The sequence below is a fragment of the Macaca mulatta genome, chromosome 14, assembly GCF_049350105.2.
Source record: "Macaca mulatta isolate MMU2019108-1 chromosome 14, T2T-MMU8v2.0, whole genome shotgun sequence".
Classification (NCBI taxonomy): domain Eukaryota; kingdom Metazoa; phylum Chordata; class Mammalia; order Primates; family Cercopithecidae; genus Macaca; species Macaca mulatta.
The window spans coordinates 46,153,222-46,174,380 of record NC_133419.1 but is presented as its reverse complement, the minus strand read 5'-3'; the positions used below and the strand labels follow the sequence as shown (position 1 = coordinate 46,174,380).

The 21,159-nt window shown below is 43.3% G+C and overlaps 1 protein-coding gene and 1 long non-coding RNA gene across 6 annotated transcripts in view; one reads left to right on the top strand and one right to left on the bottom strand.

The window, feature by feature from the left end:
* Window positions 1-7,523, bottom strand: part of E2F8 (E2F transcription factor 8) — a 17,291-nt gene extending 9,768 nt beyond the window's left edge. For 2 of the 5 annotated variants that reach the window (XR_013404527.1, XM_077964839.1), the window contains exons 1-6: window positions 6,403-6,781; window positions 5,962-6,085; window positions 3,727-4,005; window positions 3,191-3,347; window positions 612-926; window positions 228-389 (exon numbers count right to left, since the gene is read on the bottom strand). Coding sequence is in view for 4 of the 5 variants with exons in the window: in XM_077964839.1 (XP_077820965.1) it covers window positions 228-389; window positions 612-926; window positions 3,191-3,347; window positions 3,727-4,005; window positions 5,962-5,976 (928 nt within the window). In the remaining variant the exon portion in view is untranslated. Of the gene's footprint in view, window positions 1-227; window positions 390-611; window positions 927-3,190; window positions 3,348-3,726; window positions 4,006-5,961; window positions 6,086-6,402; window positions 6,801-7,270 lie in introns of those variants that run through there. The other 3 variants (XM_077964838.1, XM_001095088.5, XM_001095199.5) reach the window with 3 other exon arrangements.
* On the top strand, window positions 7,120-21,159 carry LOC144334561 (uncharacterized). The gene is made up of 3 exons (XR_013404528.1): window positions 7,120-7,393; window positions 18,071-18,118; window positions 18,248-21,159. It is a non-coding gene; the product is annotated as an uncharacterized LOC144334561 (long non-coding RNA).

The window sequence follows — 21,159 nt, the reverse complement described above, 5'->3', positions numbered from 1 at the left end:
ACCAAAAACCAAAAAATAAACAAAAAAAAGAGTAGTGATACCTATGTATCATAATGAGTTAGCTAAATCAATATTATCATGGCTTCTGGGAAGAAGTGAAGATATAAAAACATAATTAGAGAAGATCTGTTTATGCACCTATGTTTCCTAATTTGGAAATGAGTTTACGACTGAGATTTTATTGTTTAAGAATAGGTTCAAAAATCCATGGCAGTCATGACACTTACTTTTAAACTTGCTTTTATCCAAATCTTCCACATGGTCCTCCCCAATTAAAATCTTGGCAGCAACTTCTAGGCTTACTATCTGAGGCGTTGACACCAAAAACAGCATCACAAATTTCTGGCTCATTACCCTTAAAGACTTGTCTTTGCGGCTGTTTACGGACGCTTTAGAGAAGGATGAGGATTAGAGAATTAAAATTCATAAAGGGACAAGTGACTTCTAAAGTAACAAGGCTAAAAATACCACCACCTGATCATACAGCTGACAACTGCGGCATTTGAACGTTAAAGGCAGCAGTAGCTTTAGAGCCGTGTTCTCCACAGGACCTTTTCCTTAGACAGAGGACAAATGCCATGCAGCCTGGGGTTTTCACTACCATCTCTCACCTGCCCGAAATTCCACTCCAGGGAGTTCCACGAAACACACGTCTGGGTGTCCATTTGGGCCAGTGTTTGATTTGATGATATGATCCTCTATACTGTAACTCTTAATAAAGTCAAACTCTTGCTCATATTCTTTCTTTTTGATCATCATAATCTGCTCGGCATACTTATTCTCCTCCCCGACGCTCTTCAAGGTGCCAAGGGTTTGGTTGAGGTTGTGTCGCCCGTGCCAAGTGTACCTGTTTTTGGCGAGGCGGCTCACCATATGTAAACTCTCTAGGACGTTCACGATATCGTAAATGCGACGACGTTCAACATCTACAAAGAACGTGCAATTGTGTGTTACAGATTTTTGTAACTTGTTTAGAATTGAATAGCGTTTTCTTCCATGGTTTATTCGTCAGTAGGTCCCGGATAATATCATTTTCCTAACTGTACTGTAAGTGTACATACTCAACAAATACTGTGAAGGTGAGAAAGACATGTCTTTGCTTTCCAAGGGTACAAATCATATGAATTAGAAAGGCAATAATTAATGAGGGACTAAGATGTGCTACACAGCTTTAGGAAGTTTTCACCCTAAACTTGTGAAGTAGGTATTATGATCTTCACTTTAAAAAGGATGAGAAAGGCTGGGCGCGGTGGCTCACGCCTATAATCCCAGCACTTTGGGAGGCCAAGGCGGGCGGATCACGAGGTCAGGAGATGGAGACTATCCTGGCTAACACGGTGAAACCCCGTCTCTACTAAAAATACAAAAAAATTAGCCGGGCGTGGTGGCGGGCACCTGTAGTCCCAGCTATTCGGGAGTCTGAGGCAGGAGAATGGCATGAACCCAGGAGGCGGCGCTTGCAGTGAGCGGAGATCCCACCACTGCGCTCCAGCCTGGGCGACAGAGCGAGACTCCATCTCAAGGAAAAAAAAAAAAAAAAAAAAATTAGAAAACAGAGGCTCAGACCAGCTAAGTAGCTCACCCTCACCCGCAAAGAGCTAGCAAGTAGCAAACCAAGTCTTTAAAACTCTACATCTCACACTTTCCAACCCCTTCCAATACCTACAGGCACACACACACCCATCTATAATGATCATACGATAGAAACAAAATGCTGAGATTTCAGAAACGTACAAAAACCATGATGTAGTTTTTAAAAACTCACATAAAAATAAAATATCCCGTTTTGGGTCTAATTTTGCTTACTTTCTGGGTACCATTAACAATGTGATATTAGTAATTCTGTGACTCTCATCTATCTATTTAAATTGGGTTTTCAATATTCTGTAATGGTACAATTCTCTTCGTTCAAGAAACTTAATTTCAATTTAAATATTTGATGAGATCAGCCTTTCTGGAAAAGTGATCAATAAAACACTATTTTAATAAGGGTGGATCCTACTGACCTCTTGCTGTTCCTGGAATCTGTCAGATACGCACTTGCTTTGTACTAGCTGTTCCTTCTGCCTGGAACCCTTCTCCCTGATATCCTTACAGCTCCCTACCTTGCTTCTTTCAAGTCCTTGCTCAGATGTCACCTTCTCAAGGAAGCCTGATCTGACCACTTATGGCAAAGCACCTCCCCAGCACTCCTGATCCCTTGAGCCTGATCTACAATTTATTTTTTCCACTATGCGTGTTACCTTCTAGCATGTATTATCCTTCCTTACTTCCTATATCCTTTAGTCAGTATCTATTGCCCCACTAGAATATAGGTTCTAAGAGAGAAGAGATTTTGCCCTTTTTGTTTATGGATGTATCCCAGGCTCCTACAACATTGCCTGACACATAGTAGTAGGAGATTAATAGATATTTGCTGAACTTCCTACCCAGCTACCATTAAGCATATATGAAGAGTAGATGAATCTAAATGGCATATTCTTAAAATGTGAAATACAGTTGATATTTACAAACATGTATTAGAAGGGCAACTTTTCTTCACGGGGTGATTGCTTTGTATTAAAACGTGTTATCTTGCACAGCACATCTCTTCACAGGTTTAGATTAAGATACCCACATGACTCCAAAGGTACCCCAAATTTGTCACAGGCCCCTTTTTAGCTCCAAATAGATTCAGGTCTTTGAACAGAAGATAAAAAGGGGCAGGAAGGATAACTTGTGCCCAACACAAAACATTCAGAAAACTAGTCCTCAGAATAGTGCTGGAGGTCCAGGAGTGCACAGGTCCTGTTCCCACTCACAGAAGCTGATCCTCAGCGTCAACTAGGAAGATAACCATTCATCAGCCTGATTCTTCAAGAACAGGAAGGCAGAGCAATGAGGCAAAAGTTCACAGTTGTAACTTTGTAAAACAAGTCATAAGACAATATTGCCTTTCTTTAAAGCTTCAGAGAAAACTGCAGTCAGAAGCAACCTTCATTGTGATTTTTTTGCCTCCAAGATTTGCTGAAATTTGCAACTACTTGCCTTCATTCTTAAATTAGAAGAGGGCTTTAGGGATAGAAAATTTCCATGTCGCCTTATTTGTGTCCTTTACAAACACTGGCTAGATGAGCCGGGGTCTGAAGGAGTTAAGTCCATAAAGCCACTTTAATTATTAATTCTTTCAGTGAGTTCTTTGCATACTTACTAAGTTCCTCTGCCACTTCGTCAAGGCAGATGTCATTATTCACAGCAGGGTTGGGATAATTAGGATATCGTGCTAAGAACTTATGACACAATAATCCTAAACTTTTCTCTTTTCGACTTGGCTGGCATTTCTCAAATTCATCTCCAGATAAGTGTTCCTACAAAGAAAAAGGTAAACACTGTCTTATTCTAAAATAAAGTTTGACAGATTTATTAGAGGCAACTGTGCTCGATGACTAACACCAACTTACACACGCTTAGCTTCAACAGCTGCAAAGTCTGGGTGGGAGAAAAGGTTGGTGCGGGGTGGGGGAGTACAAAACACTTGGCAAAACTGAAAGGAAAGCCTGAAACGAAAATAATGCAAAGATTCAGAATTCCCAGTGCTATATTTCTTGGGGTTCAAACCTTTCTGGTGCTCTGAAGGAAGTTAATAACAGACTTCAGGTGGTGATGCTTTAAATTGCTGGCACTTCTCCAATAGCTACAAGCCCCCCCAACAAATTTCCCAGTCTCCAACCAGTCGTGAAAACCTACGTGTATATAGTCTTTGGCCTCAGGTAATCCACTTCTGTTGTCAGACAACCCCCTTTTCTGATCTCTGTTGCGGATCTCAGGGCTCACAGCACTGATGAGCATTTTCAGGTTGGCTGTCGGTGTCCACGGCTCTCCCTGGGAGCCTTCTTTGGGCTTGGTGGGTGTGGTTAAAGGGCCAAAGTCAGGCTGGATCTCTGTCAACACGATATTTGCTGTGGTGGATTCTTTCAAAGGTGTTTTCATTAGTCCCCTTTTATGTGGCTCACAAAAGAGATTTTCCTGGTTTAAAAAATGTAAATAATTAAATCCATGGTAAAACAGGATTTATCAGACAGCTTAGATTCCAGAAATTGCATAATGAATAGAATCATGCCAAGGAAAAAATGTCTAATGAGATTGTAGAGTTGAGGAAATTAATAACTGTATTCTAATGGTCATGTGATGTGTATTGTCCATTCTAATAATTACACTTCCCATTTTTAATTTTGCAATAAGGCCTAAATGTTTTCACCTTTTGTTTCAACCACTGAAAAAACAACTTTAGTTAGGACTTATAATTGTATTTTGAAATAGTTTTAGATTTAAAGAGTAGCAAAGACAGTATAGAGTTCCCAAATGCCCTTCACTCAGCTTCCCCTAATTGGACTGACAATGTTAAATGATCTCAAACTCCTAGAAATGACTTTTGTTTACTCATGGTACTGTAATAAGTAAAGGCCTACAGGGCAGAAATTCTTATCCACCTAGCATAATGGCTGCATGAAATGGGTGCTAAATAAAATACCACTGAAGAGTCAGAGAGACAAGGAGACAAGGGTGAGGGATAGCATATGGTCAGATTTATCAGGGAAATCCAGAGTGTCCAACAGCAGGATTTCTGACCAGAAAAGTCTGCTCTTTGAACACACACTCCCTCACTTTACAGATAGAGAAAATGGAGCCCAGAAAAGTAAAATTATTAGGTTGGTGCAAAAGTAATTGTGGCTTTTGCTATTGAAAGTAGTGGCAAAAACAGCAATTACGTTTGCACCAACCTAACAGCTACCTAAGACCACAAAGCTAGATCCTGGCAGAGGCAAGATAGCCACTGAGACAAAAGGGAAAATTAACAGCAGTTCATATAAGGCTAATGGAGACTATGTTCCTTCCAGTTTTGGACACCAGGGACCTCACACACTACTCTCATCTTTATCTATTTTAAAGAAAATGCTTGGAAGAGCAATAAGTACAAAAATAGGCAGACCAAATAACCAAGAACATGGATTAATGGGACTTGCTGTGACATCTTGGGTTTATCAAGCTCTTTTCCATTTGTATGTTCATGGAATCCTGCATTCCTAGCTTGCAGAAGAGAAGATGTAGGCTGAGAGAGGTCACACAGGACTGGAACCTGGATATTCTCACTCCGAGTATGGTGCTCTTCTTACATAGAAGTCAGTGTGGTGGACCCAACAGGAGCTCCTTGCAGTATGTGCGTCTGAGATGTGCTGATCTGAGAATAGGCTTTTTCTTTGCCTCACATTATCAGAAGCAATAGTAATTCTCTTATTTGACTAACATCTAAAACTACTAAGAAATGTGCATGTTTAAGTTCACTTTTTTTTAACCTGTCAGTAGTTGGACACCCCCCAAAGACAATTCTTTTGTAATTTTACAAAATATTTGCCCCCTAAACAGAGCATTTTGCAGAGCCCATAAATAAGCTGCCAATTTGGTAAAAAATTATCTTAAAAAGAAATTCAGTCTCCAATCATGTCAAACCTCCTTTCTGAATTTCAGTTGTTCAAGAATCCTCAGAAATGTTGTAATGAAACTAACGAATTCTTGAAGAGGGGTAGGTTTGCCCCTTTACAATCTTTCCAGTTTTTAATGATTTGGTAGCTGTCTCCAAGACATACATATAGAAAATATATTTTTAAGAATAATAAAATTTGTCAGTTTCATTACATTTCTGAGGATTCTTGAACAACTGGAATTCAGAAAGGGCATTTGACATGATTGGAGACTGAATTAAGATAATTTTCATTTTTTAAACTATATTAATTAAATTAGTATATATTTTAAACTAGATATTTTTGAAACTATAAGATAAGGTTCATTTTTTCCAGGTTATTACAGAGGCTAACCAAGGATGTGGCATTAATAAGATCTATTGGATAGGGAAAAATTATGGAGTTAAATCCGGATGATACTGAATTTAAAATTGCAGTGATGAATATTGAAGTTATAAAGTACCTTTTCGTTCTCCATTCTGTAAATTCCTCATACATTTAGAGTTTAAAAATGAAAAATCTGGAGTTCCTCCCCAAATCCCGATGGTTCAAGTAGTCCAATCAATTGGACTAAAAGTTTTAATATCCTTAAAGAAAAAAGGAAATAGAAAAAGTTAGAGAAAAACAAGAACCAAAAGATCTGTTGAAAATTCCTTCACGGACAACAGGCTACGGAAACAAAGACTAACGAAAAATGACAAACTATATTTACATTTTATTCTCGACCAGCGATCGCCCCACTGGGCGTAGAACGCCAACAAATGCCAGTAAATTCCTTCAGCAAACGGATCGGCTGTTCTAAGACTTCAAGCAACCCACAGAATTTCTAGTGACAGCCCTCTCCCATCTGTAGAAAAGGCGGGCCATTCTCTGGACCCCAGCAAATACTTTAGCAAGCACCCACCTGTTCGCAGATCTGGGCTCCGGACTGAGCGCACAAGCCCAGGTCCCGGCTGAGCGCACGCGATCCCAAGTAACTGGGTACAAGTCTGCATCTAGATGCCTGGATTTCTCCCCTTACACACACGTGCACAGGCTCAGCAGTAAAGTCATGGGAGGTTGCTTGACAGGAAAGTTCCAAATTCAGTCCCAAAGCTCCAAGCATACAGCTGGGCATTTAAAGAGAGTCTTATAATTAAGACTTTTTTTTAATTTTAAAAAGAGCTTTCTTAAAGATACAAAGCACTATTTAGTCCCTATTCGGGTGGCCAGTTCACACCACGGCGTTAGACTCCACCTTGGAAGGCGGCATTTGCCCAATAAGGCAAGCAGGTACAGTCCCCGGGCAGCCACTAGCTCCGTGCACTTCCCCCTCCTCTGGGCCAAAGGCCCCTCCCCCAGGCCCTGTCTGCCCGCCGCCCGCCCGACAGTTCCCGGACAGCATCATCGTGGTTTCCAGGACAACAATTTCCGACCAACCAGACGGCCGGAGGCGGGCCTGCGATTGGCCGACGGCGCCAGGGGCGGGGCCGGACCTTCCGCCTTCGATTTAAAAATTTGGCGCGGAAAGTCGGACCGTGGCCGGCGCCTCCCTTTAGCTGCGCGGGGCCTGAGCGCGGGCAAACCCGCGCCCGGAACCACGGCATCCCCGCCCCTCCCCCTCGCTCGCCCCCGCCCCTCTGCGCGGGAGCTCAGCTCCTCCCTCACGGCCCCCAGCGGAGCGGGAGGCGGGAAACGGCCGCCGCTGCGGCCGCCGCCACTGCCACCAGCCCGAGCCTTCTCCCGATGCCGCGTCGCCCGGGCGCCGCGCCGCCCCTCTGCGTCCCGCTGACCTGTCAATCCACCTCACGGCGGGAGCCGGCGGGGGCTGAGCCGGGACTCCTCAGCACCGCTGCCCCTCCCAGGCCCGGGAGTCCGCGTACCTGGCAGTCAGTCAGTCTTTCCCCAGCGCCGAGGTGGGTGCCGGAGACAGACTCCGGGACCGGGACTGGCGGGCCGGCTGGCGGGCAGAGGGAGCGTGACCGTCCAGGAGCAGCCAAGCCCCCGATTTGAAATTAACCCGCTCCCGGCGCGAGCCGATCCCGCGGGCGGGGAGGGCCGCTCCCCTCCCCCACGCCCGCTAGCTCCGGCCCCGGCCCCCGCGCGCCAATCCGAGCCTCCCGACCGTAGCCGCCGGCGAATCGGTGCAGGCGCCGCCCTCCGCTCCCGCCTCTACGGCAGAGTTGGGGGAAAAGTTCAGCAACTTTTTTTTTTCCTTTTTTTTTTTTTTTTTTTTTTACATACACCCCCTCCCCTTGCTCAAAGTTGGGGAATAAAATTTGGCCCGCCCGGGGCTCGCGGGCTGGGCCGCAGGCGCCCTGCGATTCCCCGCATGGGGCTATCTCACCCCTGCCCAGCTCCAGGCCGGCTCACCTGCCCTCGGACTGCAGCTGGACCTCTCCCCCTTGCACCCCTCGCATGCATGGTTGTGCTGCCCACCGTCTGCCCCGTGCCTTGCAGAAATTGGTGTGAGGAGGGAGAAGCTTGACTACTGGTGCCTAAGCTCCGTGGGCGCGGGGCCTTGGCCCCGCTGTGAGAACTCAGGTGTAGGAGGAGAGGAGGAAGGCGGAAAACCCGCCAAGCCTGTCCCCGCCGTCTTTCCTCTCGGTCTCCCATCCACTCCTCCCTTTCTCTTCCCTGTTGTCTTTCCCTCTTTTTCCGGTCTCCGAGCCTAAGGCAGCTTTAGCCTGGTTCCCTGTGGAGCCCTAGCAGGGTGGGGAGACACTTCGATCCTCCGTCCTCACTTTGCAGAACGGGACACCGAGGCCCGGGGCGGCGGCGCTGCCTCGGCTGCACCTGGATCATTTGCGCCCGCGTTGGCTCCCTTTGCTCTCCTCTGCCTTAGACTTTTCTGCGGATGGGTGCTGAGTGTTGCCCAGCCGCGCCGAGATCTGGGAGCCGGTCTCTGGATCTGGACTCGGTTTGTCTCTTCCTCCTCTGTAATCGCGCGTGTTTAAGCTCCAGCAGGGCCCGGGGCCACGCTCCCCCACTCCCACCACTAAGTTGGGGATCAGTGACTCTCCCATTGCTGACTAGCAGGGCGAGGCATTTTTATTTTCTGCGGAACGCGATGAGGGCGGGGATGCTATGATATTTAGGCTGGGGTCGCAGCGCAGCAGCTGCCAGCCATAGGGCCAAGGGTCTCCGTGTCGAGCGAAGGCTCATCCCCCCACCCCGAAACTCGACCGCAGACTTGCGGGGTGACCGCCCTGGAATGTTGGCGCCGTCGTGTACCTGTCCCCACTTCGTCGACAGCTGAGGTGCAGATCTTGCTTAAGAAGGCGCTTCGACCTGAAAGCGGGCCTTTCAGGTACTGTGCAGAGGGTCAGCTGCCTGTAGCTTGCAGATTTAAAATAAAGCAGAGGTCACTATACAGGGTTCCACCGTTGCTAGCACTGAGCAGCTGGTTCTTACCAAGCCCAGGAACCCCTTTTTTGGAGCAAGGCTGGGTTCTAAATGTATCAACAAAAAGTGGGGATTTGGTGCTTCTGCTTTAGCCACTAGCTGTTGGCCAGATTGTCATCTCCCCCAACCCCCTGAACGGTCAGCACTCCTAAGAGTGCATAGGTTCAGCTATGCCCAATGTACCCGAAGTTATTACAGCCCCGGAGTCCTGTGGGCCATAAATCCCCTTTAAAATTGTTTAGAAGCAGTCTGCCTCATGCACCTGTGTTCAGAGATAGTGACTAATTCGTTCAAATCTGTCATCTACAGGGCCATTCATTCTGCAGATGTCTGAGTGACAATTACCTGTAAGGCACATCATTCAGGGAGCAGCCACCTCTGGTGACACTTGACAGATGGCCTCTCATTTCATACTCAGCACAGGTGTGAAAGCATGGGGTATGACTCTGAGAGGGAAGCAGGGTTTTAAAGTGACAACCCCAAGGTCTCACTGTAAGTAACAGGGCTGGAATTTGAAGCCAAGGCTGTTTAACGCCTCAGAACTTTCCACTGAAAGCTGTGTTCACCACTGTGCGGGGTGCTCATCCTTACTTGCTTCATAGGATAGTTGTGTCCCATTTTATAGAGAAGAAAACTGAGGCACAAAAGGGTTAAACTGATGACCAAGTTAGCTACAGAGCAAGAATTAGAATCCAAGTCTACCTGCTCCAAGTTCATACATCCCATTCCACTGCCTCTGAAAGATCCTATGAGAGCAATGTTAGTGCCAACTCAGGCTAGCCCTTAACCATTTCAACCCCTCCCTAAACACACAAAAAAACAGGAAGGTGAGAATGTAATTCTTGCTTACTGATAGTTGTCATGTCTTACTGAAGGAAGTGAAATTATAGTCAAACTCATTGAGTATGTCGAAAAATGGTTTTATTAAGAGTGAAGTGATACAGTTTTGAAGTCTTAACAACCCTTTCATGTAATGAAAGGTAACGAAGAAAGAAAGGTGAAACAGTTCTACTCATCGCTGTGTAGAGTATCAGTTTGAAATGCAGCATGAATGTAAAGGAGAGAAAAGACTACTGAAAACTTTTATGTTTACTGCATAACCAAGAAGGAAGGATCAGGACATAAGCTTGAAATCTTTTTTTTTTAAATTTTCCCATCAAATATGTTTTCCACTTATTAGTTACATAATCCAAGGGAATATTTGTGTATTTGTTTCTGGCCTTTTGTTCATCATGTTGTGTAATCTGTGTCTCACTGAAGTTAGACTAGTTTTTCTGCTCTGTGATGCCGCCCTTCTGGATTGCACAACTTGGAGGGCTGATATGTTGTGTAACACATTCAGCATTAAATAAAGTATTATGGAAAAAGATATCAAAGGTAAGGGGGAAAGATAGGTATCACTGAGGCGCCTACATTCAAAGGTAACATTTGGGATTCCTGAAGTGTGTCCCTTTTCATAATCACCAAAAAGACAGGCAAGACCTTCCCCTTCTGAGCAGGGAAGGATGAAGGGCTAAGGAATGAGCTCTAGCTAATGGGTTTCTTGACCTTTTTTGTCTCTTGCTGCCCCACCTCCTAGGTGCTTGTATCACCAGCTCTGCTTCCTGACCTAGTGGGGCAATTTGGGTTTGTGCTTTTTCTGCAGTACGTGTTGGCATAGATACCACGAAACAGCTGTCTGGAGCTTAAAACTGCACAAATCCCTATGTGCTGGGTTGGATGTGGCTGCTTACAACTAGATCTTAGCTATTCCTGGTCCTTGTACTGAGCCTGCAAATGAATCATGCTGGGTCCAGTCTGGGCAGGGTTAAAGAGGATGGATACAAGCAAAGCACCCAGGAAGCGGGCATGCCTGGAGCTGGCTTGTGCTGACTGTGGAGCTAGACTAGGTCAGAGTATGTCCCAGGCAGCAGCAGGGCTGTATGTGAAATCCCCTCAGACTCTCCTGTGACCTCCTGTGGGAAATTCCTGATGGGCCCTGATCTATCCTGACGAGCCCTATATAGACATTTGCAGCCCGGGACTCAGCTGCAGCAGTGACAGTTGCTGCCATTTATTGAGCAATTACTGCTTCTGATTTTTTTTTTTTTTTTGAGGCAGAGTCTTGCTCTATCACCCAGGCTGGAGTGCAGTGGCATGATCTCGGCTCACTGCAACCTCTGCCTCCCGGGTTCAAGCGATTCTCCTGTCTCAGCCTCTCAAGTAACTGGGACTACAGGCACGCGCCACCACACCTGGCTAAGGTTTGTATTTTTAGTAGAGACGGGGTTTCACCATATTGGCTAGGCTGGTCTCGAATTCCTGATCTCATGATCCGGCCGCCTCGGCCTCCCAAAGTGCTAGGATTACAGGCATGAGCCACTGCGCCTGCCAGCTTCTAAAATTTTAAAATACTTTGGGGATAATACAACACAAAATACTGAGAGTCCTCATGTGAAGCTGGAGTCTGAGTTCTGTTCTCATTTTATTATTGCACATATAATCTTAAAATTGTCATAATGTCGTGTAATCCAGTGCTTATCAGTGGGTTGGAAAAACCTGCTTTTCCAGGTTCTAGGACATTAAAGAAGTATATGTAGAGATTCCTAGGAATAGGGTTCAGGGATTTATTACCTAAAATATAGCCCCCTTGGAGCCAGGTGTGGTGGCTCATGCTTGTAATCCCAGCACTTTGGGAGGCTGAGGCGGGTGGATCACTTGAGGTCAGGAGTTTGAGACCAGCCTGGACACATGGTGAAACACTGTCTGTACTAAAAATACAAAAATTAGCTGGGCATCGCGGTGGGTGCCTGTAATTCTGGCTACTTGGGAGGCTGAGGCAGGAGAATTGCTTGAACCCGGGTGGTGGAGGTTGCAGTGAGCCAAGATTGCACCACTGCGCTCCAGCCTGGGCCACTGAGCAAGACTGTCTCAAAAAAAAAAAAAAAAAAAAAAAAAAAAAAGTCCCATTCAATGCAGGAATCCTATAACCTTCCTGATCAATTAATGATTGCTGCTCTTTGCTTAAAGCTGGTAGTGAAAGGTAACTGTGCTGATCCCCTCCAGGCAGATTTATCACATCCTGTTCTTGATCATCCCCCTATATAGGCACCTTTGTTATGGATGCTTCCCACCTACACCACTGTGAGCTCCTTAAGGCAGGGAGAGGGACTTCTTCACCTCTTGGTCTTTCCAGTGCCCAGCCAGGTGCCTGACCCAAAGCAGGGGCCTGATAGATGTTGGTTGATGGAGTAAAATTCTACTCTGGAATGTTATCCCAGCAACCTCAGATGATACCTTGTCTTTTAATTTCTTTATCTTCAGTACTGAGTTCAGTGCCTGACACACACTTGGTGTTCCACAATGCTAGGAAAATGAGCTCATAATTACCTCTCCCTTTTAAATGTCAGGTTTTTTACTTTAGCTAGGTTCTTTGGTTTTATTTATTTACTCACTGAAAAGTAGTATACTGAGTGCTATACTATGCCCCTAAACCCTGAATTAGGTGCTAGGTATACACAGTGAGTGAAAGAGATAAAGTCCTTGCCCTTTTGGAGTTTATATTCAAGCAGTAGAAAGTGTCTGGTGCAAAGTGTTCACTTTTACTGTATTTTCTTTTTCCCTGTAAGTGTGAGATTTCTCTGCCATTCCTCAGTTCAATAAATGTGACTTTTTTTTTTTTAAATAAATGTTCTACCTCTATAGTACTTTTTAAAAGTTTCTGTAGGTATTTTTCTTCCCTAGGAACCCAAGTTTTCTTTTCTTCTCCTTTCAGCCCATATGTATGGGTAACTTGCTCCAAGCCTAGGGACTCTGCTAGGCCCCAGCTACAGGACACGATGGCTGCCCTTGGGATCCCAGCAATAAAGCCATCTCTTCACTTACTTCCACTTCCCCTCTCTCTTTATCCCTCTTCTGCAGAGATGTGGACTTCATCTGGACAAATTGTGTGCTTCTCTGAGTTCTTTAAGATTATGGCCTCTTGGTCACTGGAGGATGCCCTATTTCTCCTGGAATGATACTGAAGTCAGCATAAGTGGGTTCCTTACACCTCAGTGGCCCTCAGTCATTGTGAATTCAGGTACTGGGAAGACAGAGCAGGCTCTTAATCAGCTGTGTCAGGCTGGGGGCATCTCCCATGTAAGGCAATCACCAAACATTCTAATAATCCACTCCTCCCTGAAATCTGAAATCTACCTGATTTCTTCCAACTTCTTGGCACTAATGAATACCCCTTAAAGTTACGGTTTCCAGGATATGATTTGACCTAATATGCTTCATGATACTCAGATATATTATGGTAGAGTTTTATTGCTTATTGTACTGCTTCATTGTATAATACGGAGACAGAATAAGACCTACACAAATTGATTTTGTTGACAAAAATACTTAAGATTTTCCAAAAGAATTAGATAGCTCTCCTCTTAGCCTTAATCAAAAATGTTTAGGCCAGGTGTGGTGGCTCACGCCTGTAATCCCAGCACTTTGGGAGGCCGAGGTGGGCGGATCACAAGGTCAAGAGATCGAGACCATCCTGGCTAACATGGTGAAACCCCATCTCTACTAAAAATACAAAAAAATAAGCCGGACGTGGTGGCGGGCGCCTGTAGTCCCAGCTACTCAGGAGGCTGAGGCAGGAGAATGGCATGAACCCGGGAGGCGGAGGTTGCACTGAGCCAAGATTGCACCACTGCACTCCAGCCTGGGTGACAGAGCGAGACTCCATCTCAAAAAAAAAAAAGTTTAATAAAAGCTCACAGCAGTTATCAATATGGAAATTGACTAGAGTATGTTAATCCACCTGTGGTTATAGTTATTAATGAATTGCATTTGAATTTGCCCACAAAATGTATAGTTCTATATACTCTTTTACAATAGTGCTAACATGGAACATAGTCCGTGATTGATCATATGCTCAGCCATAAAGCGAGTCTCCATAAATTTAAAAAAAAAATCAAAACCATACCGACCATACTGTCAGCCACAGTGGAATAAAAATAAAAATCAATACCAAGATGATCTTTCAGAAACCACACAATAACATGAAAATTAAACAACTTACTCCTGAATGAGTTTTGGGTAAACAATGAAATTATGGCAGAATTTTAAAAATCTCTTGGAAATATGTGAAAACAGAAATACAGCATACCAAAATCTCTGGGTTGCAGCAAAAGCAGAGTTAAGAAGAAAGGTTATAGCACTGAGCACCTACCTCAAAAAGTTAGATCTCAATGATCTAACGTTACACCTAGAAGAACCAGAAAAATAAGAACAAATGAATCTCAAAGTTAGCAGAAGAAGAGACATAATTAAAATCAAAGTGGAACTGAATGAAATTGAGGCCCCAAATCCATATAAAGAATTAACAAAAACCAAGTTGGTTATTTGATCAGTAGACCACTAGATTAACAAAGAAAGAAGATCCAAATAAGCACAATGAGAAACAACAAAGATGACACTATGATTGATCCCACATAAATACAAAAGATCCTCAGAGACTACTGTGAATATACCTCTATGCACACAAACTAGAAAATCTACAGGAAATGGATAAATTCCTGGAAATGCACAATCTCCCAAGGTTAAATCAGGAAGGAATTTAAACACTGACTAGATCAATATTTAGTTCCAAAATTGAATTAGTAATAAAAAGCCCTACCAATCATAAAAATCCCTGGACCAGATGGATTCACAGCCTAATTCTACCAGATGTACAAAGAAGAGTTGGTACCAGTTCTACTGAAACTATTCCTAAAAATCAAGGTGGAGGGACTCTTCCCTAACTCATTCTACAAAGCCAGCATCACCCTGATACCAAAACCTGGCAAAGACACAACAAAAAAAGAGAACTACATGCCAATATCCCTGATGAACATAGATGCAAAAATCTTCAATAAAATACTAGCAAACTGAATTCAACAGCACAGCAAAAAGTGGATTCACCATGAACAAGTAGACTTCATTCCTGGGATGCAAGATTGGTTCAACATGTACAAATCAATAAATGTGACTCACCACATACGCAGAATTAAAAGCAAAAATCATGTGATTATCTCAATAGACACAGAAAAAGCTTTTGATAAATCCAACATCACTTCATGATAAAAACCATCAAGAAGCTAGTCCTCGATGGAACATACCTAAAAATAATAAGAGCCATCTATGACAAACCCATAGCCAACATCATGAAAACTGGAAGCATTCCTCTTGAGAACTGGAACAAGACAAGGATGCCATGCCTGCTCTCATCACTCCTATTCAACATAGTACTAGAGGTGCTAGCCAGAACAGTCAAGCAAGAGGAAGAAATAAAAGGCATCTGAATAGGAAAATAATAAGTCAAACTATCTCTTCATGGACTATATGATTCTATACCTAGAAAACCCTAAAGACTCTGCCAAAAGGCTCCTGGAACTGTAAACAGCAAAGTTTTAGGATACAAAATCAATGTGCAAAAATCAGTAGCATTTCTATCACCAATAACATTCAAGCTGAGAGCAAAATAAAGAACTCAATCCCATTTACAATAGATACACACACAAATACCTAGGAATACATCTAACCAAGGAGATGAAAGAATCTCTACAAGGAGGACTACAAAACACTGCTCAAGAAATCAGAGATGACACAAACAAATGAAAACATTCCATGTTCATGACTTGGACGAATCAGTATAATTAAAATGGCCAAACTGCCCAAAGCAATCTACAGATTCAATGATATTCATATCAAACTACCAACATCATTTTTCACAGAATTGGAAAAAAAATTCTACAATTCATATGGAACCAATAAAGAGCCCAAATAGCCAAAGTGATCTTACGAAAAAAGAACAAAGCCAGAGACATCACATTACCCAACTTCAAACTATATTATAAAGCTACAGTAACCCAAACAACATAATAGTGGTACAAAAACAGACACATAGACCAATAGAACAGACTAGAGAATTCAGAAGTAAAGCCACACACCTACAGCCATCTAATCTTTAACAAAGTTGACAAATAAGCAATGAGGGAAGGACTCCCTATTCAATAAATGGTACTGGGATAGCTGGCTACCTATATGCAGAAGGATGAAACGGAACCCCTGCCTTTCAAGATATATAAAAATTAACTCAAGTTGGATTAAAGATTTAAATGTAAGACCTCAAACTAAGAATCCCAGAAGAAAACCTAGGGAACACCCCTCTGGACATCAGCCTTAGGAAAGAATTTATGACTAAGTCCCCAAAAGCAATTACAATTAAAAAAAAATTGACAAGTGAGACCTAATTAAACCAAAGAGCTTCTGCACAGCAACAGAAACTATCAACAGGGTAAACAGACAACCTAGAGAATGGGAAAAAAATTTCAAATTATGCATCCAGCAAAGGTCTAATACCCAGAATCTATAAAGAACTTAAATAATTGAACAAGCAAAAACCAAAAAAAACCCATTAAAAGATGGACAAAAGACATGAACACATCTCAAAAGAAGACATACAAGCAGCCAACAAACATATGAAAAAATGCTCCACATCACTAATCAGAGAAATACAAATCAAAACCACAATAAGATACCATCTCACACCAGTCTGAATGGCTGTTATTAAAACGTTAAAAAACAACAGAGGTTGTTGAGGCTGTGGAGAAAGGGAATGCTTATACATTGTTGGTGGGAATGTAGATTAGTTCAGTCACTGTGGATACCAGTTTGGAGATTTCTCAAAGAACTCAGAACTACCATTCGACCCAGAAATCCCATCACTCGGTATATATCCAAGAGAAAACAAATTGTTCTACCAAAAAGACACATGTACTTGCATGTTCATCAAAGCACTATTTAGAATAGCAAAGACATGGAATTAACCTAGGTGCCCATCAGCAGTAGATTGGATAAAGAAAATGTGGTACATATATACCATGGAATACTACACAGCCATAAGAAAGAATGAAATCATGTCCTTTGAAGCAACATAGGTGCCGCTATAGGCCACTATACTAAGTGAATTACCATAGGAACAGAAAACTAAATAACACATGTTCTCACTTACATGTGGGAGCTAAACTTTGGGTACTCATGGACATAAATATGGCAACAGTAGAAACGGGACTACTAATGAGAAGAGGGAGGGAGGGGGACAAAGGTTGAAAAATAAACAGTTGGGTACTATACCCACTACCTGAGTGATGGTATCATTCGTACTCCAAACCTTGGCATCCTGCAATATACCCAGGTAACACACTTGCACATGTATCCCCTGAATCTAAAATGGAAGTTGAAAAAAAATTGGAGCAAGCATTTTTATTTAAAAAATTAGATAAAATAGTGCTAAGCTTTGTTACAGATTCAATCTTTGAGATAACAATTTAAAATCATTTTAAAGTTGATTTGAAGAATACAAAATGACATTACTTATAAATTATTTTTCCTTCTTTTAATTTTAGAGACAGAGTCTTGCCCTGTCTCCCAGGCTGGAGTGCAGTGGTGTGATTATAGCTCACTGCAGCCTTGAACTCCTGGTCTCAAGCAGTTCTCCTGCCTGGGCCTCCTAAAGTGCTGGGATTACAGGCATGAGCTACCACCACTCCTGGCCTAAGATGGCCGCTTTTAAAGAAACTCAGGGTCTGAAGGACACAGAAGTATCTTCTAGTTTGTAATCTTTCCTTGAGATAGGATAAGATGTGGATGAAAATTAGAACTTTGTGGTGAAACAGACCTTGGTTGGTTCAAAGGCCATCTCATCATTATAGCTGTGCATCCTTAGGCATATCACTTAACCTCTCTGAACCTCCTTTCCCCCCACTCCCTAAAATTGGAATTAAAATATACATCCTCATAGGCTTTCATGAGGATTAGATGAGATAATCAATGCAAAGTACTTAGCACAATATTTAGCACATGGCAAGTACTTAATAGCTATTATTATATATTGTTATATATAATATAATCCAAAACCAATCCAGAGAAATGCGTATCTGTCTTTGTGTTTATTTTTGCTTTCTTAATCACGTCATAGAGATTCCCAATAGCTAGACTGTGTCTAAGAACCTTTGGCCAGGAAATTGTTTCTTCTCAGCAGCAGAAACTGTCCTCCACGCCTTCCCTGACCTTCCACTGCTCCAGCTGCAGGTGCAGCTATATTCAGTGCTCACCTGAGGGAATGCCCAGTGTTGTTGGAATCCTTACAACTAGAAACCTGCTTTGTCTTTTTTTTTTTTTTAAAGGAGAAATGGCTTGAGAAAGACATGTTGAAGAGGAAAAAATACGTTAAGGTAACATGTTCTTACCTGTTACTAGAATTAGTCAATGCATCATAATTGAAGGGTTTGTGTCTAGTTTATTGGCTCTATTAGTAAATATCACCTCTCTTGTGCTTCACTTTCCTGTCTCTTTGCTCCCAGCACAGAGATTTCTAAATTGCTCGAAGTACAGGCCCAGGCATAGAATTAGATTTGGTTAACACTTGGCAACTGGCTTAGAATCTGAAGACTCTAACTCTAGTCCCTGGTTCTGACACCTACTAACTCTGCAACTTTAGGGAAGCCACTTACGTCTCTGAGTCTCAGTTTCCCCCTCTGTGAAATGGGCCGGTAATATCTATGGCATAAAGACTTCATTGATGGTATGGGACCAACTGAGGCTACATGTGTAAAAATATTGTTTGAAAATGTTAATTGCTATTTGATTACAAGGACATAGTCTTATTAATATGATCAAATCTCTTGCTAGCTTATTGGTTTTCATAGTAGGAGATGTCACTTGCTGTGTGATCTTGGACAAGTCACTGAACTCCTCTGAGCTGCACTTGTCTCCCCGGTGACATGGGAAGCGTAGAATTGATTACTTAAATTTCCTGAAATTGTACAAGTCTATGCTGACACCGAGCTTTCCTTGAAAACTGGAAAAAGCACAGGCTTTGAAGTCCGATGGACTGGGGTTAATCCTCTGCTTCGCAGCTTGCTTTCTTTTTGTCTCTCTGTACCCATAAAGGATTGTCTCAGAATGTTCTGGGTATTTTTGAAAAGTAACAGCAGCTTGACTGAAAGGCAATTTTGTCTGTGATAAGACATCAGCTGTGAGCACAGTTCTGCGGTGGCAGAAAACAGATCAGGCAGAGATTCAGGTCCATACTTTCCAAACTCCAGTGGCCCATTTGGTAGAACCAGTTTACATTTGTATGTTGAGTTTTTGTTGACTAAATAACAGTGATCCAAGAGCTGAGATGGTTTTTTGGTCCCACTAGGGAGGGTTGTATTGCTGTCAAGGTGTGGATAAAGCATTTCAGGCAGGCCTGCCCCTGGAACCTGGCCCAGTAGTGTGCAGCTGTGTCAATAGGCCTTTGAAGTCCACACACACCAGCCGACTGGTCAGCAGCCCCTGGGATGGTCTGTACAACCTTCATCACAGGAAATTGGGAAAGGCATGTGGAAGCTAGCATTGCTGGAAGGGGAGGAGAAGAAAACTACTGGGCTCTTTATGAAAACATGGGAGAAATTTACCCAAATTCACAGGCTGAGCCCATCAGCAGGATCTGGGATTGTTGATCACTGCTCTTCTCTTTCTGGCTGCGGATCAGTGTGATGAGCTGGTTTATCTTTATTCTGACCTGAATATGTGTCAGCTAGCGCTTCCGTGAGGCCTCAGCATAGTGATAGTATACTGGTGGCACTGATGGTGCTGATGGTGCTGCAAGATTCACAAAGAGCTTCTGAATCATTAAAATGTGAACAAACCCTGTTCAGGAGAATTGTAATGCAAAATATTTTTCATTTTTATTTGTTCATTTCTGGTATTCTACATTTTGGGGCACTGGTCTCTTCCCCTGCCCCAGGATTTTCCCCATGTGCAGGTTCTTTTTCATCACATGATCTCATTTAATCTTCACAACATCCCTGAGGTATGTTGTCTTCAATCCCTCTTTGGCAAAAGAGGAAATGGAAGCTCTGGGTGGTTAAAACTTGCTGAAGATAACACAGCTTAGCAGGAAACCCTGAGCTGTCTGACTCTCAAGCCTGTGTTGAGAAATCCTGCCCTGTGCTGCCTCTCACTGCATAGATCCTATCTGGATAAAGTGCTGGGTAACCAGGAATCAGAACCTCTGGAGGACGAGTATGACTTCTTTTCTGTCCCTGCTGTCTGAGTTCAAACTCTCAACATCCTCTCCTCCTCTTCCCTGTTCTTGCTCTGTACCAATGCTCTGTCACTGAGTCTTGTCACTTTGGCCCACTGTCCCCACTTGCACCCCTGCCTTTCTTTTCATTCTTACCCTCGTTGCCACACACCTGGGGCACTGCCGTAGCTGGCAGCTCCCTTTGTCACCAGTCTTTCCCTTTTCCATCTTTTCTACTCACCCTGCCAGACTCATTTGCTTTAACACTGCTTTGTCCTATTTCATTTTAAACATCCCAGGGACTCATGAGATGAAGTCAAGACTCAGTGCTTGACCTGAAACACCCCCCAGTGCCCCTAGGTGGACCCCAAAGCTTCTACATTAGTCGCTTTTCCACGCTGCTGATAAAGACAGACTCGAGACTGGGCAATTTACGAAAGAAAGAGGTTTATTGGACTTATGGTTCCATATGGCTGGGGAGACCTCACAATCATGGTGGAAGGCAAGGAGGAGCAAGTCATGTCTTACGTGGATGGCAGCAGCAAAAGCGAGTTTGTGCAGAGGAACTCCTGTTTTTAAAACCATCAGATCTTGTGAGACCCATTCACTATCACGAGAACAGCATGGGAAAGACACACCCCTTTAATTCAATCACCTCCCACCAGTTCCTCCAACGACATGTGGGAATTATAGGAATTGTGGGAGTTACAATTCAAGATGAGATTTGTGTGGGGACACAGCCAAAATGTATCAGCTCCTTTCCAGCCTTGCCCATCACTTCCTGCAATAACTTGATGTTGCCTGGAATTTTCTGACTTCAGCATCTTTGGTCGTGAGGTATCTTCTGCCTAGAATGTGACACACCTTCCCACCCAACCTGCCCTCTGCTAAAAATCTCATTATGGTCTGGCTGAAGTGGCCTGTCTTTAATGAAGCTTTCTCCAGTCACCTTGCAGGAATGATTCCCCCCTTGGAACACTTTGAAACACTTAAACAGTACTTCTCGTATGTTGCTTCACTGTAATTATTTGTGTGCCAACATTTCCTCCCTATATACCAATGTGATTATGGAACCCATGTGTGTGTATCCCCCACTGTGGTCATTAGCATAGTGCCTTATATGTAGTGGGCCCTTTGTTGGATGAATAAACTAATGAACAGTGAAAAGCAAATAGTAAGAAATAAGTCATTTATTGTTTCCCA